The sequence below is a fragment of the Nerophis lumbriciformis genome, linkage group LG35 (assembly GCF_033978685.3).
Source record: "Nerophis lumbriciformis linkage group LG35, RoL_Nlum_v2.1, whole genome shotgun sequence".
NCBI classification, from domain to species: domain Eukaryota; kingdom Metazoa; phylum Chordata; class Actinopteri; order Syngnathiformes; family Syngnathidae; genus Nerophis; species Nerophis lumbriciformis.
The window spans coordinates 9,227,775-9,243,545 of record NC_084582.2 but is presented as its reverse complement, the minus strand read 5'-3'; the positions used below and the strand labels follow the sequence as shown (position 1 = coordinate 9,243,545).

The window sequence follows — 15,771 nt, the reverse complement described above, 5'->3', positions numbered from 1 at the left end:
TGATTTAGGGCTATATAAATAAACATTGATTGATTGATCAACTACCATCTTTTGAGAAAAGTAAAAACTGTATTCCAACCTAAGAAACTTATCAGTGTCTTATCCGTGAAAGTAGGGCTGCGAATCTTTGGGTGTCCCACGATTCGATACAATATCGATTCTTGGGGTCACGATTCGATTATAAATCGACTACGAAATCTTTGGGTGTCCCACGATTCGATTCAATATCGATTCTTGGGGTCACGATTCGATTATAAATCGATTTTTTTGATTCAACGCGATTCTCGATTCAAAAACGATATTTTTCCGATTCAAAACAATTCTCTATTCATTCAATACATAGGATTTCAGCAGGATCTACCCCAGTCTGCTGACATGCAAGCAGAGTAGTAGATTTTTGTAAAAAGCTTTTATAATTGTAAAGGACAATGTTTTATCAACTGATTGCAATAATGTAAATTTGTTTTAACTATTAAATGAACCAAAAATATGACTTATTTTATCTTTGTGATAAGACACAATGTGTTGTCAAGCTTATGAGATGCGATGCAAGTGTAAGCCACTGTGACACAATTGTTCATTTTTTTATTTTTTTTATAAATGTCTAATGATAATGTCAATGAGGGATTTTTAATCACTGCTATGTTGAAATTGTTACTAATAATGATACTGTTGTTGATAATATTAATTTTTGTTTCACTACTTTTGGATTGTTCTGTGTCGTGTTTGTGTCTCCTCTCAATTGCTCTGTTTATTGCTGCTCTGAGTGTTGCTGGGTCGGGTTTGGTTTTGGAATTGGATTGCATTGTTATGGTATTGCTGTGTATTATTTTGTTGGATTGATTAATTTAAAAAAATAAAAAATAAAATAAAATAAATAAAAAATAAAATCGTTTTTTGAAAAATGAGAATATATATATATATATATATATATATATATATATATATATATATATATATATATATATATATATATATATATATATATATGTATATATGTATATATATATATATATTTATATATATACATATATATATATATATATATATATATATATATATATATATATATATATATATATATATATATATGTATATACATATCTGTACGGATTTTGGAGAAATATTCATGGACTCTAGTATTTCGCTTGTTAGTGAAGTGAAGTGAAGTGACTTGTATTTATATAGCGCTTTTCTCTAGTGACTCAAAGCGCTTTACATAGTGAAACCCAATATCTAAGTTACTTATTATTATGTTATTTAAACCAGTGTGGGTGGCACTGGGAGCAGGTGGGTAAAGTGTCTTGCCCAAGGACACAACGGCAGTGACTAGGATGGCGGAAGCGGGGATCGAACCTGCAACCCTCAAGTTGCTGGCACGGCCGCTCTATCAACCGAGCTATACCGCCCATAGCATCCCCCGTTAGCAAGGGGATGCAAGAAAATGTCTGATGCGTTGCAGCAGTCAGCCTTAATGCATTGTTGCAGCTCAATGATTTTAGCACACATTTCGCAATGCGCGTTTGCGAGACAAGCGGATGAAGTGTGCCGACATGCTCGGTGGGTGTGGCCGCGGTGTCAAAAGTGGAGGATGAGAGACTAAAGAGAGGCGAGGCGTGCGGACGTGTTTAGGCGTTAAAATGCGTTTCTGTTAGTGGCTCTGTTATTCACTCAGACTCTCTGGGTGGGGTTTTCACTGATGTCATATTAATACCTTTTTTTCCCAATATTTTCGTGATCAAATTCACTGCGGCATGAGCTTAACATCATGAATCATCACAATTACCACTCCACTTCAACTTAAAGACAGCATAGGTCCATTCCAGATCAATAATAATAAATAGTGTTTTTCATACCTACCATTGTTCTATCGATATTGAATGGAATCGTGGGACACCCAAAGATTCGCAGCCCTACTATATAACTATATATATATATATATATATATATATATATATATATATATATATATATATAAACATTGTTGATGCAGAGGTAGATCTTGTATTGGTTTTTGGCTGAGACCAGGGATCTTGGGCTCGAAATGTTTGGTGACCACTGGTCTATAGCTAACCATGTTTACCTTTTGTAAATGACTTTACTAAATAGAAAAGACCAACCTTGTGTGCTTGTATCGGACATTTTAGATGCAAGCCGATATCATGTGATACTTCTTTATTTGTTGACAAAGCCATTTATATATATATATATATATATATATATATATATAATATATATATATTTAATGACAAAAATGTTGTATGCATGTAACTAGTGGATACACAGGTTAGTTTGTATCTTCTACCATCAAGTGTAAGAGCTTTTAATTGTTCTGTCTGCATTTGTAGAAAATAGATACTTTTTCAACCAATCAGGTGGAATTTGATACTTTCCTGTAACACACCTCACACAATAAAGTCACTGATTTAGTTCAGTTTATGATGGCAGCCACAACCACAACCATATGCTGCCCCCTGCTGTGCTAACATTGTACCGTATTCTCTGTTTGCAGCCTTTGAAAAGTGTAGGAAACAAGTCATGATCTTATGTGATACTACCTCAATGGCCTTCTTCATCATTTTGGCATTAAACTCAGCGGGGGTTAACATGAGGCCAATGATCAGTCTCTCCATGTTCTTTGACAGTTCAGACTTCAGGTCCTTCATCAGATCCTGCAAACAGTTCAAATTTGTTACAGACTGCAAATGTAGTATTGTTTATTCTACAAACCCTGTTTCCATATGAGTTGGGAAATTGTGTTAGATGTAAATATAAACGGAATACAATGATTTGCAAATCATTTTCAACCCATATTCAGTTGAATATGCTACAAAGACAACATATTTGATGTTCAAAACGAGAAACATTTTTTTTTTTGCAAATAATCATTAACTTTATAATTTGATGCCAGCAACATGTGACAAAAAAGTTGGGAAAGGTGGCAATAAATACTGATAAAGTTGAGGAATGCTCATCAAACACTTATTTGGAACACCCCACAGGTGAACAGGCAAATTGGGAACAGGTGGGTGCCATGATTGGGTATAAAAGCAGCTTCCATGAAATGCTCAGTCTTACACAAACAAGGATGGTGTGAGGGTCCCCACTTTGTCAACAAATGCGTGAGCAAATTGTTGAACAGTTTAAGAACAACATTTCTCAACCAGCTATTGCAAGGAATTTAGATATTTCACCATCTATGGTCCGTAATATCATCAAAGGGTTCAGAGAATCTGGAGAAATCACTGCACGTAAGCAGCTAAGCCTGTGACCTTCGATCCCTCAGGCTGTACTGCATCAACAAGCGACATCAGTGTGTAAAGGATATCACCACTTGGGCTCAGGAACACTTCAGAAACCCACTGTCAGTAACTACAGTTGGTCGCTATATCTGTAAGTGCAAGTTAAAACTCTACTATGCAAGGCGAAAACAGTTTATCAACAACACCCAGAAACGCCGCTGGCTTCGCTGGGCCTGAGCTCATCTAAGATGGACTGATACAAAGTGGAAAAGTGTTCTGTGGTCTGACGAGTCCACATTTCAAATTGTTTTTGGAAACTGTGGACGTCGTGTCCTCCGGACCAAAGAGCAAAAGAACCATCTGGATTGTTATAGGCGCAAAGTTGAAAAGCCAGCATCTGTGATGGTATGGGGGTGTATTAGTGCCCAAGGCATGGGTAACTTACACATCTGTGAAGGCGCCATTAATGCTGAAAGGTACATACAGGTTTTAGAGCAACATATGTTGCCATCCAAGCAACATTACCATGGATGCCCCTGCTTATTTCAATAAGACAATGCCAAGCCACGTGTTACAACAACGTGGCTTCATAGTAAAAGAGTGCGAGCACTAGACAGGCCTGCCTGTAGTCCAGACCTGTCTCCCATTGAAAATGTGTGGTGCATTATGAAGCCTAAAAAACCACAACGGAGACCCCCGGACTGTTGAACAACTTAAGCTGTACATCAAGCAAGAATGGGAAAGAATTCCACCTGAGAAGCTTAAAAAATGTGTCTCCTCAGTTCCCAATCGTTTACTGAGTGTTGTTAAAAGGAAAGGCCATGTAACACAGTGGTGAACATGCCCTTTCCCAACTTTGGCACGTGTTGCAGCCATGAAATTCTAAGTTAATTATTATTTGCAAAAAAAAAAAAAAAGTTTATGAGTTTGAACATCAAATATCTTGTCTTTGTAGTGCATTCAATTGAATATGGGTTGAAAAGATTTGCAAATCATTGTATTCCGTTTATATTTACATCTAACACAATTTCCCAACTCATATGGAAACGGGGTTTGTACTTATATCAATTACCATAATTCTTATCTTCATAAGCAATCATCACTCACCCTTCCCAGTAGTGATTTGAAGGTCTGTCTGATCACTTGTCTCTGTGCATTACTTCTATGTGCAACTATGTCAATAATTGCATCTTCATCAGTTCCTGTGGTACAGAAAGACTGGGGTGAAAAATGGTGTGCAAAAAAACGTTTTGCCTGCAAGGCCCAAAGTCAAAATTTTAAGCGGAAAAAAACAAAAAATTAAATGTTCCTATAATTAATCCCAATAACATAGACAGATGACAACTTGTTAGCCTTGAGAACATGCCATCAATGATTATGTGAGCTGTAGGGATGTACAGAACATTTTCACTTTCAATACGATACCGATATGGAAGATTTTAGTACTGGCCGATATCAGCAGAAATCATACATACTTTTATTATTGCGTAGTGTGAAATGTTAGAAAAAGGATTGTTTAGGTGAAATTAGTCAAACAGAAAAAAAAAACTTAATTATTATTAACCATCTAGTATTGACTTATGTTGCGCAGTGGTAATTGTTTTTTGGCAACACATAGGGTCTGATTTACTGAAGGTCTGCTTGTACTAAAACATGTGCAAACTTGATAACAAACGCAAAGCTGATCTACTAAACGTGTGCAAAGTGGATTGTGTCAAACTATATGATGATCATCGAAAATGGCCACAATACTGGGAGGATAAAATGCACGCGATTTATCGACGTACACCATCGTTTTGGAGCACTATTTTGCATTCTATTTAGCACGTTTGAAAAGGACGCCCAAAATGACACAATTCCACAAATGGCTGTGAGAGAGGAGTGCTCGCACTGCAAAGACACACGATGGACAGAGAATCCTCTGTCCTACGTAGGGATGATGTTTGATAAGAAATTGTCGAGTTCGAGCCTATTATCGAATCCTCTTATCGAACCGATTCCTTATCGATTCTCTTATCGAGTCCAGATAGGTTGTTGTATATGGAAAAAAAACACAACATTTGGTTTAACAAATCACTTCACATTCTCTACTGCTCGCTACTATAGTATTACCATATCTGAGTTATTGTGCAGAAATGTGGGGAAATAACTACAAATGTGCGCTACATTCGTTAACCGTGTTACAAAAAAAATGAATTAGACTGATATATAATGTTGGATATAGAGAACATACAAACACTTTATTTATTGAGTCAAAAATATTTAAGTTCGATGATTTGGTAAAATTGCAAACAGCTAAAATGATGTGGAATTAAATGATGGAATGGATTAAGTAAAAAAGTTTAAACATTGTACTGATATGATCCAGTTTAAGAGGTTGTTCAAATGAATAGTGCTTACAAAGTACAAAGAAGCTACGTGACGTCATTTCTTGTGATGGCCCACGAGGCATGTCTTGTCGGGACGGGATTTGTTCCCAGGGATTCGAATAAAGAAACCAACTCTTTTTCTTTACTATAGTGGTCTCGATAACGGGTACCGGTTCTCAAAAAGGGAGTAGAGTCCGAGGACTCGGTTCTTTTCTTATCGAACAACCGGGAAAACCGGTTTTGAGTCCTACGTGTACGTTTCAACATATTTGGATGGTCGGAAAAAAAAATAAAAAATTAGACACCTTGTTTATTCAGCAACATCCTTTTATAATTTTATGTCTGAAGGGGCTGATTAACACAAACTCAATTGATGCGTTTTTGTGTTTTTTTAATGACGTTCGTTTTTTCACATATAATATATATCCCTAAAATACATCCTATATAATAAAAACTTTTTGAAGTATGCATTTTTTGCGTCTTGAGCACAGTATAGTGCAGCCTCTCTCTCATGCACCATAAGCGGTTAAAAAAAAAAGTTGTCAGTGTAGATGCACTGCACCGTAAAAATTCGTACATGTCTGTGCAGTAATGACAGACATGAATGTGCAGTAAATGAGTGTCTCCATAGTGATGCCCCATACAGTTCACGCAGAATCCTCATATAAATAAGGCGGTCTGCACCACTTCTCAATTGTTCACGGAGCAATAGCACGCAACACGCCCACTAATAGTACATGCTATTTTGCAAATTGCACATGCTGTTTAGCGCAAGGTATTTAGATCTTAGTAAATCAGGCCCCAAGTGTTCATAATAATTAATTCGAGTCATGACAGTAAGTTGAATGATGCGGACACCCTTGCTGCAGTATAGTTTTTGATACGCTTCTGTGCTGGATACTTAGTATGTATAAGTAATATGCAACAATATTTATTTGATTACAGTACCGTATTTTTCGGAGTATAAGTCGCTCCAGAGTATAAGTCACACCGGCCGAAAATTCATAATAAAAAAGGGAAAAAACATACATAAGTCGCACTGGAGTATAAGTCGCATTTTTGGGGGAAATGTATTTGATAAAACCCAACACCAAGAATAGACATTTGAAAGGCAATTTTAAATAAATAAAGAATACTGAACAACAGGCTGAATAAGTGTACATTATATGAGGCATAAATAACCAACTGAGAACGTGCCTGGTATGTTAACGTAACATATTATGGTAAGAGTCATTCAAATAACTATAACATATAGAACATGCTATACGTTTACCAAACAATCTGTCACTCCTAATCGCTAACTCCCATCCATCCATCCATCCATTTTCTTCCGCTTATCCGAGTTCGGGTCGCGGGGGCAGCAGCCTAAGCAGGGAAGCCCAGACTTCCCTCTCCCCAGCCACTTCGTCCAGCTCTTCCTGTGGGACCCCGAGGCGTTCCCAGGCCAGCCGGGAGACATAGTCTTCCCAACGTGTCCTGGGTCTTCCCCGCGGCCTCCTACCGGTCGGACGTGCCCTAAACACCTCCTTAGGGAGGCGTTCGGGTGGCATCCTGACCAGATGCCCGAACCACCTCATCTGGCTCCTCTCGATGTGGAGGAGCAGCGGCTTTACTTTGAGCTCCTCCCGGATGGCAGAGCTTCTCACCCTATCTCTAAGGGAGAGCCCCACCACCCGGCGGAGGAAACTCATTTCGGCCGCTTGTACCCGTGATCTTGTCCTTTCGGTCATAACCCAAAGCTCATGATCATAGGTAAATGATAAATGATAAATGGGTTGTACTTGTATAGCGCTTTTCTACCTTCAAGGTACTCAAAGCGCTTTGACACTACTTCCACATTTACCCATTCACACACACATTCACACACTGATGGAGGGAGCTGCCATGCAAGGCGCTACCAGCACCCATCAGGAGCAAGGGTGAAGTGTCTTGCTCAGGACACAACGGACATTACGAGGTTGGTACTAGGTGGGGATTGAACCAGGGACGCTCGGGTCGCGCACGGCCACTCTTCCACTGCGCCACGCCGTCCCTAAGGTGAGGATGGGAACGTAGATCGACCGGTAAATTGAGAGCTTTGCCTTCCGGCTCAGCTCCTTCTTCACCACAACGGACCGATACAGCGTCCGCATTACTGAAGACGCCGAACCGATCCGCCTGTCGATCTCACGATTCACTCTTCCCTCACTCGTGAACAAGACTCCGAGGTACTTGAACTCCTCCACTTAGGGCAAGATCTCCTCCCCAACCCGGAGATGGCACTCCACCCTTTTCCGGGCGAGAACCATGGACTCGGACTTGGAGGTGCTGATTCTCATCCCAGTCGCTTCACACTCAGCTGCGAACCGATCCAGTGAGAGCTGAAGGTCCTGGCCAGATGAAGCCATCAGGACCACATCATCTGCAAAAAGCAGAGACCTAATCCTGCAGCCACCAAACCAGATCCCCTCAACGCCTTGACTGCGCCTAGAAATTCTGTCCATAAAGGTTATGAACAGAATCGGTGACAAAGGGCAGCCTTGGCGGAGTCCAACCCTCACCGGAAACGTGTCCGATTTACTACCGGCAATGCGGACCAAGCTCTGGCACTGATCATACAGGGAGCGGACTGCCACAATCAGACAGTCCGATGCCCCATACTCTCTGAGCACTCCCCACAGGACTTCCCGAGGGACACGGTCGAATGCCTTCTCCAAGTCCACAAGACACTTGTAGACTGGTTGGGCAAACTCCCATGCACCCTCAAGGACCCTGCCGAGAGTATAGAGCTGGTCCACAGTTCCACGACCAGGACGAAAACCACACTGTTCCTCCTGAATCCGAGGTTCGACTATCCGGCGTAGCCTCCTCTCCAGTACACCTGAATAGACCTTACCGGGAAGGCTGAGGAGTGTGATCCCACTGTAAATCCCATGAAATCTTATACGTCTAGTCTCTTACGTGAATGAGCTAAATAATACGATTTGATATTTTACTGTAATGTGTTAATAATTCCACACATAAGTCGCTCCTGAGTATAAGTCGCACAAACTATGAAAAAAACTGCGACTTATAGTCCAAAAAATACGGTACTTGTTTATATAGAAAATGTCTTATAGACTGCAATGTTGATCAATTAAATGGTAAATGGGTTATACTTGTATAGCGCTTTTCTACCTTCATGGTACTCAAAGCGCTTTGACACTATTTCCACATTCACCCATTCACACACACATTCACACACTGATGGCGGGAGCTGCCATGCAAGGCCCTAACCACGACCCATCAGGAGCAAGGATGAAGTGTCTTGCTCAAGGACACAAAAGACATGACAAGGCGCCACGACGTCCCCATAAATACACTTATTACGTACGTATCGCTTGTGTGCTATTGTGTTCTTAGCTGTTGTGTAGCTGCTTGCTCTTAGTAGCCATATTTACCTTTTGTAAAGGACTTCACTAAAATAGAAAAGAGCATGTGTGCTTATAGGAGGACATTTAAATGTTAACTGGCTATCCAGCATTGCACAAGTAAACACGCTGCAGGACTGCTAGTTTTAGAGCTAATATTGGAAAGATTAGATGCAAGCCGATATAATTTGACACTTGTTTTTTTTGCTGGTATCGGACTGATATCCAATATCCTAATCGGATCGGGACACACCTAGTGATCTTAAAAGAAGGCCAGTATGAATATGAATAACATTTGGTAAGCCACCCTTTGGCGGGGCCGATCAAATGACACAACGGGCCAAATTTTGCCTACGGGCCCCACTTTGGCTACCTCTGGTTTACTGTACACTGTCAAAATGAGGTTACATACCGAACCCTTTCATGGCTTTTCTAAGCGCTTGTGCATCGGCACCAGGGTCAAAGTTGGGTGCAGGGACAACCGTTGGTCTCAGCTGGAAGTGGAATTAAAAAAATATATAAGGTTAATGCTACACTTTGACATAAAAAAGTGTTAGAAAGCTCACATAATTGCATGTTGGTGAGGAGAATTAACTTCAATTGAGTGACAGCCTATTAACATTTTTGAAAAACATTTGATGGGAAGCGTGTCACCCTTAGAGACAATGACAGGACCAACAATGACATGTGAGTGGGCGGCCTGAAAAACTACAGTTAAAGGGGAGCTGCAGTTTATTTTAATTTTGTCCATCATTCACAATTCTAATTTAAGACAAGAAAACATATGCTTACCTTTTTTTAATGCATTCTAACTCCAATAGACAACAATGCAGCTAATGGGGTACGCTCTACTAAGCGCGCTAAAAAAATCTGAAAACCTCCAGCATCATTTTATATAATTTTGTATATAAGTATATATGTAATGTTGTAACAGTAATATTCATAATAACATTTAATGTTGATGTATTTTGCTCATTTTAAGCATACGCCGGCACAATATTTTCACAGACGCATCCCAACGTTCATTTTTCCTTTTGACAACAACCACACTACTAATCATGGAACACTTCATGAGAGCCAACAAAGACTACTTTGGGACAAATGATGATCAGAACCTGACATTTTTTAGCCTGAATACACGGAGGATGAGCTGCAAGTTTTAGAAGCTGTGTGGAAAACTGCTACAGCTTAAGTGAAGCACACAGCAGTATTGTAATAAAACTGTACATAGTCTGCTCTCACTGGGATGCCGACTGATGAGATGTCGTTTGGATGAAGAATTAATCATAATTCTAACAAGGTTAAAAAAAGAAAATTGAATGTGTTTTCTCGCCAATGTCAAAGTTGACTAACTTCTCGGTTTATGGCCACAATGTAAGTAAAATGTAAGTATAGCTTAATTTTTTTCATTTATAACACCTAAAAGCAGACAAATCAAGCTCGGGTGACAGTAGTAATATACATTTGTGTTAAAATACGAGGCCTTGACTATCGTTATGTTGAGCGACTTCCGTTCTCTATGCTCCTCTCTTTACCCCTAGAAAGGGCTATATATCTGGCAAATGCAGACGGCTTTGTGCGTGGAGCTTTTTTCAACGTTTGGAAGTAAAGCCTTACATCTTTTTATTTATTTTTTCAGACTGCAATAAGTTAAAAGCTTAATTATGGCCTATTAAATAGTGAAGTATTGTAAATGTGTGCAACAATGTACCGATATTAGTTGTTGCTGTTTTTTGTTTACCTTTGCTCATTATTTGAAAATGTTTACTTTCATAAATGATTAATGTGATCTTGCGTTTAACTTTTCTGTTTATAGTTTATCTGTTTTTATCAAAAACGTATCTGTTTTTGCTGTGCAGAACAAGGACATGGACTTGGACAAGGCAATATATAGAACAACAGACCAAAAAGAAATGACACAAAACATATATATACCAGTTTGGATGATTCTTTAAAAACAAAGTAGTTTTATAACCTATACACATTAATTAAGCTGAAACTGCAGTTGTTGTGACTAATTTTCTCTGCCTTCATTGCAAATAATTATAAAAAAATAACAATATTATGCTATCCCAATATTCACTACTACTGGGTATAATGCAACCAATTTGACAACATTAGAAACATACATCAATTATGAATCACATATTAATGAAGTAACTGCTAAATAGGATTGTGTGGTGTTCCTGTATGGATAGACCGTGAGGACTCTTTCTGGGACATCATCTGGATTGTCTGCGTATTTTTAAAAGTACATGTCCTACTACAATAACAATTCACAAGCAAAAAAAAAAATCACAATTAAAAATAGCAGCTTTAAAATTATTGTCAACATGTGACACATCTTCATGACAACCATCTCCCATGATTGGTCGGCTCTAACGGCAGGAAAATTAGACGCCGGCGGTGCCGGTAGATCTTAGCCGCTTCCTATAAACTAAGGTAAAAGATCAAGAGAACACAAAGAACGCTTCAACATTCTTCTCTAAATTTCACCATTATTCAACCTCGTGCGAATAAGCAGCAGATACGTGACGTAAATGTAAGAGCAAGACCAACTGACGTAAACAGGAAGTGTCTCGAAAACTAAACTCTCCCAATTTATATTGCTCCAGCCGCTGTTTGAGGATTCTGGCCAGGACCCACACTTGGTCGAATGCATGGGCTGGGTCCTTGAAAGGATGCAGCCCCCGAATTGAGATACAGCTACAATATCAATATGGCTGAATAAACTAGTTACCTCTGTGTGTTCACGGTGCCGCTAAAAATAGTTTATCTGCATAAGCGCTTATATAACAATATTGTTAATACTTTGTCGATAATCAGGTCACGACATGTAAGTGGAGTATTGTTGTCGGTTTTTGGATTATTTTTAGACGGCTTTATGGGTGGAATAGTGTACTTCCATTAGCTGCATTGTTAGCCACCTCATTCATACTTGCCATATTTTATGTTTAAGAATGCATAAAAAAAGAACATGTGTTTCTGTCTTGCATAGAGATTTTGAATGATAAGCAAGATTCTAAAAAAAGTGCAGTTCCCCTTTAAATGGTTTGCAATGAGCATCAACGCAAAAATGTGTGTGTAATGTTTTGCTCTTATCACATCCTATCCTTTTACAAGGCATGCTCTGTTAGTGTTATTTGTAGCAATTCTGCTAGGCGTGCATTTATTTCTGCCAATGACAGTTGCAGCACAAAGGGGAACCCAACCTTGACTTTGGTCATGGAACTTATTTCCCACATCTTGTAGGCTATCTGAGCAGCTTCAGGGAAGAACTCTCCAGCTAAACTGCAATGATCAGTTTGGCACAACACAGCACAGTGAGCAGAGGCAACACAGAGAAACGTAGCAGAATTATGCTGTCATGGTCCTCGTCCCCTGCAGATGGTGCTATATCACCCCCATGAGGTTATTACTGTCACTCCCACACCACAGTACAGAGGTACTTACTCGTCATCTCCTCCACACAGATTCAGCAGAGTCCTCTTGTAATCACCTGATGTGTCATCCTGTGGTCAGCAAGAATTCATTAGATATATTCATATTCATACCATTATACCATTATTGGTCAAATGTATCACATGGGCTCTGAATGCTGGATATAATTGTTGAGCAGAGTCTGCAATGAACTGTACTATCTAATTGTTATTTCTTGTTTTCTTACACTTCTCTGTCCCATTTGTCAGTATGCATTCATTTCAGTTAGTCCTAGTGAGATGCAGTAGCCAGTGAGTTGTCTATTGGCATGGAGTTGCACGTGCTTGTTTTATCTTATGTTGAGTTCTACAAAGTGTTTATACTGTAATTTTTGTACTTATTACTCAACAGCTGTTTGATTGTAACACAAATCTTAGTTGTAGTTTTGATTACCAAATTTGGAAGTGTTGGAATGTCCACATAAATTCATTGATGCCAATTAGTCTTATGTTTATGGCGAATCCAATGTAAATTAACATTGAGCTAACACATTTTTAATGCATTTATTTTATGTGTTTTATGTTGGAATGCCACTGTTTACTTTGTATCTCATGTATGTTGTATTGATCTACTTTATTTATGTGTTATTAGTTTAACAGTGTTTTAACGACAACCTGTTATCTGCTTGCTTAGCTAAGCCATGCCAACAAGTGTGAGGCTGATCATCTGGTGACCTGGTGCAGCGAAAACAACCTAGAGCTCAACGGTCTGAGGACAGCTAGTGGGGATAGATGTTTGTGGAGTCTTTCCGCTTTCTGGGTACCACCATCACCCAGATCCTCAAGAAAGAGCTGAACATCACCTTCCTCATCAAGAAAGGACAGCAGAGGATGTACTTTCTGTGGCAGCTGAAGAAGTTCAACTTGCCATAGATCATGATGGTGCACGTCTACACTGCCATCATCGAGTCAATCCCCTCCTCCTCCATCATAGTCTGGTATGTGGCAGCCACAGCAAACTACTGTGTAAGTGCAGGCTGCAACGAGCCATCCGCTCTGCAGAGAAGGTTACAGTCTACCATCACTCCATGACCTCCACACCTCCAGGACTCTGAGGCGGGCTGGTAATATTGTGGTCGACCCCTCTGCCAAGAGGCTGCAGTTCGTCAGGACCAAAACCTCTCGAATCAAAACCAGTTTCTTCCCCTCTGATGTCAGACTAAACAACAATGTCCCTGCCCTTCCCCGTGACACCACATAACACATTGCATTCACGTGTGCGTGCATACAGAAGCCGCACATATCTCGTGACTGGCCGGCACGTTGTTAGAATGGATGAAAAGCGGACGTGACGACAGCTCGTAGAGGATGTTAAAGGCAGTGCCTTTAAGGTACGCCCCAAAGACTGTGGTCCGGGTGGACTACGAGATATAATGACTGATGAACACTTTCGTTTGATAATGAAGGTTGCCTCAGCTCAAAGCCTGAGCCCCGACATAAATGAACTAGCATCCAAGAAAAGATGCCAGGTATCTGGCTTGGGCACATCAGATTAGATCAGTGTGTTGCAAACTGAGCAGTTTAAAGTCCTGAATGGTTGGTTTATTCATTGTTATTTTATTTTCAAATGTATTAGCCTGTGGAAAACGTTAATATTGATATTTACCTCAGAAGGCTGCAAATAGAAAAGAGGCATTCCATTTTTATTTAAATTGTATTTGATATGTAATTGATATTTTTTAATTATTATTATTATTATTTGAAACTTGATTTTGCATGTCACTATAAAGTTATATAAGCCTTGCTTGTTCAATATTCAATGCAAAACTTGTTTGGGTCCCTATTAAAAGGTTAATTTGTTCAACCTTGGCCCGCGGCTTTGTTCAGTTTTAAATTTTGGCCCACTCTGTATTTGAGTTTGACACCCCTGCTGTAGAGGTTGTTTGACTTTCTGTTACCGTAATCATGTTGTAGAGTGACTTCTCATATCGGAGCCTGAAACACTCGCGAATGTCCAACATGTCTATTTCACTGCGAGAAATCATGATCCTGATCAAGGTGTTGTCAGCTGTACCGAGACCCTGGAAATAAGCAAAGATTGGAGTTAGCTGTTTTAACTGTATTTTTTTTTATTTTTTAGATGAATGTGACCCTGGGTTTGACATATACTTTTACCTTCATTGACTTGTATAGGCGCCTGGCAAAGAACATGGGAACACTGCGTATGCACTGCACTGTGTGAGAAAAAACACTGTTAGTTGCGTGTTGCATTTAGTGGTTACAGCATCACAACACTCGGATAAGCGGAAGAAGATGGATGGATGGATCATCACAACAGTTGAGTGGTGTCTTACCAACAGCAAGCATCAGCCTCTCAAAGTCTCCCGACAGCTCGTTCTTAATGCTGTCCTCAATGGACGTCTCTGTATTCTTCTCGTATGCATCGAAAACTGCATAGTCAAGGTGTGGGAGAAAGGCTTTTAACTTCACTAAAAAACAACTTTATTCTTACTTTCTCTTTTGACGCTTTTACTCTAGTTCACAAATACACAACTGCAGGTCACACGAGAAGCATCCAAAATGTCACACGTGCATGCTCATTCCTTTCTCACCCATGTGGAGGTGGGTCACACTGCGGTTGCCCAGAATCGTGATGAATTTGGCCTCGTCGGTCCCCCACTTCTCTTCGCCAGCAGCATAAAGGTCCTGTGTTGAGACAAGAGAGACAAAAGAAGGCAGAATTACAATCAAACTACGTTACAGTGAGAAATGGCCGTAGAGTCCATTCGATCAGTATTGGACCAATATTAGGAATTATGACGTCATACTAATAAATCTAATTTTTTTAAAAATGCTCCAATTAGGCCAGATTACCCGTACTATGCTGAAGCTGGGTTAGGGTGAGCAAATCAAGCGCTCCTTTTCTCCTACCTGTCCCGTGCTGTAAAGTTCCTCTGAGCGCACTGTAAACAACAATGGTGTCAATTTGGTGGGACTTCTTGAATGTTTCAGAGGAACAGAAACTTTTGCACTACATGTTCTGAAAACATTCCACAAAGATGGAACAAACCACAGTGCTTCAACACATCAAACCTTATCAGCCTTGTTGGAGCCAAATTTCCTTATTTTTTTATATTGTTTTTATTTTGTTTTCTCTAATTGATTGCTGGCCTCAGTTCCCCATGCCTTTAGAGCTGAGCTGGACAATAAGTTGACAGATAACATTTTTTCTGTGGCGCGGTTGGGAGAGTGGCCGTGCCAGCAACCTGAGGGTTCTTGGTTCGATCCCCACCTTCTACCAACTTCGTCACGTCAAGGTCAAGGTCAAGGTTCAACTTTATTGTCCCCGCGG

At 39.8% G+C, this 15,771-nt stretch overlaps 1 protein-coding gene across 2 annotated transcripts in view; it reads right to left on the bottom strand.

The window, feature by feature from the left end:
- Nucleotides 1–15,771, bottom strand: part of anxa6 (annexin A6) — a 41,435-nt gene that overhangs the window by 11,941 nt on the left and 13,723 nt on the right. For both annotated transcript variants that reach the window (XM_061928091.2, XM_061928092.2), the window contains exons 9-17: nucleotides 15,032–15,125; nucleotides 14,774–14,869; nucleotides 14,595–14,653; nucleotides 14,378–14,500; nucleotides 12,454–12,512; nucleotides 12,213–12,291; nucleotides 9,413–9,494; nucleotides 4,350–4,444; nucleotides 2,559–2,672 (exon numbers count right to left, since the gene is read on the bottom strand). In XM_061928091.2, the coding sequence (XP_061784075.1) occupies nucleotides 2,559–2,672; nucleotides 4,350–4,444; nucleotides 9,413–9,494; nucleotides 12,213–12,291; nucleotides 12,454–12,512; nucleotides 14,378–14,500; nucleotides 14,595–14,653; nucleotides 14,774–14,869; nucleotides 15,032–15,125 (801 nt within the window). The remainder of the gene's footprint in view (nucleotides 1–2,558; nucleotides 2,673–4,349; nucleotides 4,445–9,412; nucleotides 9,495–12,212; nucleotides 12,292–12,453; nucleotides 12,513–14,377; nucleotides 14,501–14,594; nucleotides 14,654–14,773; nucleotides 14,870–15,031; nucleotides 15,126–15,771) is intronic.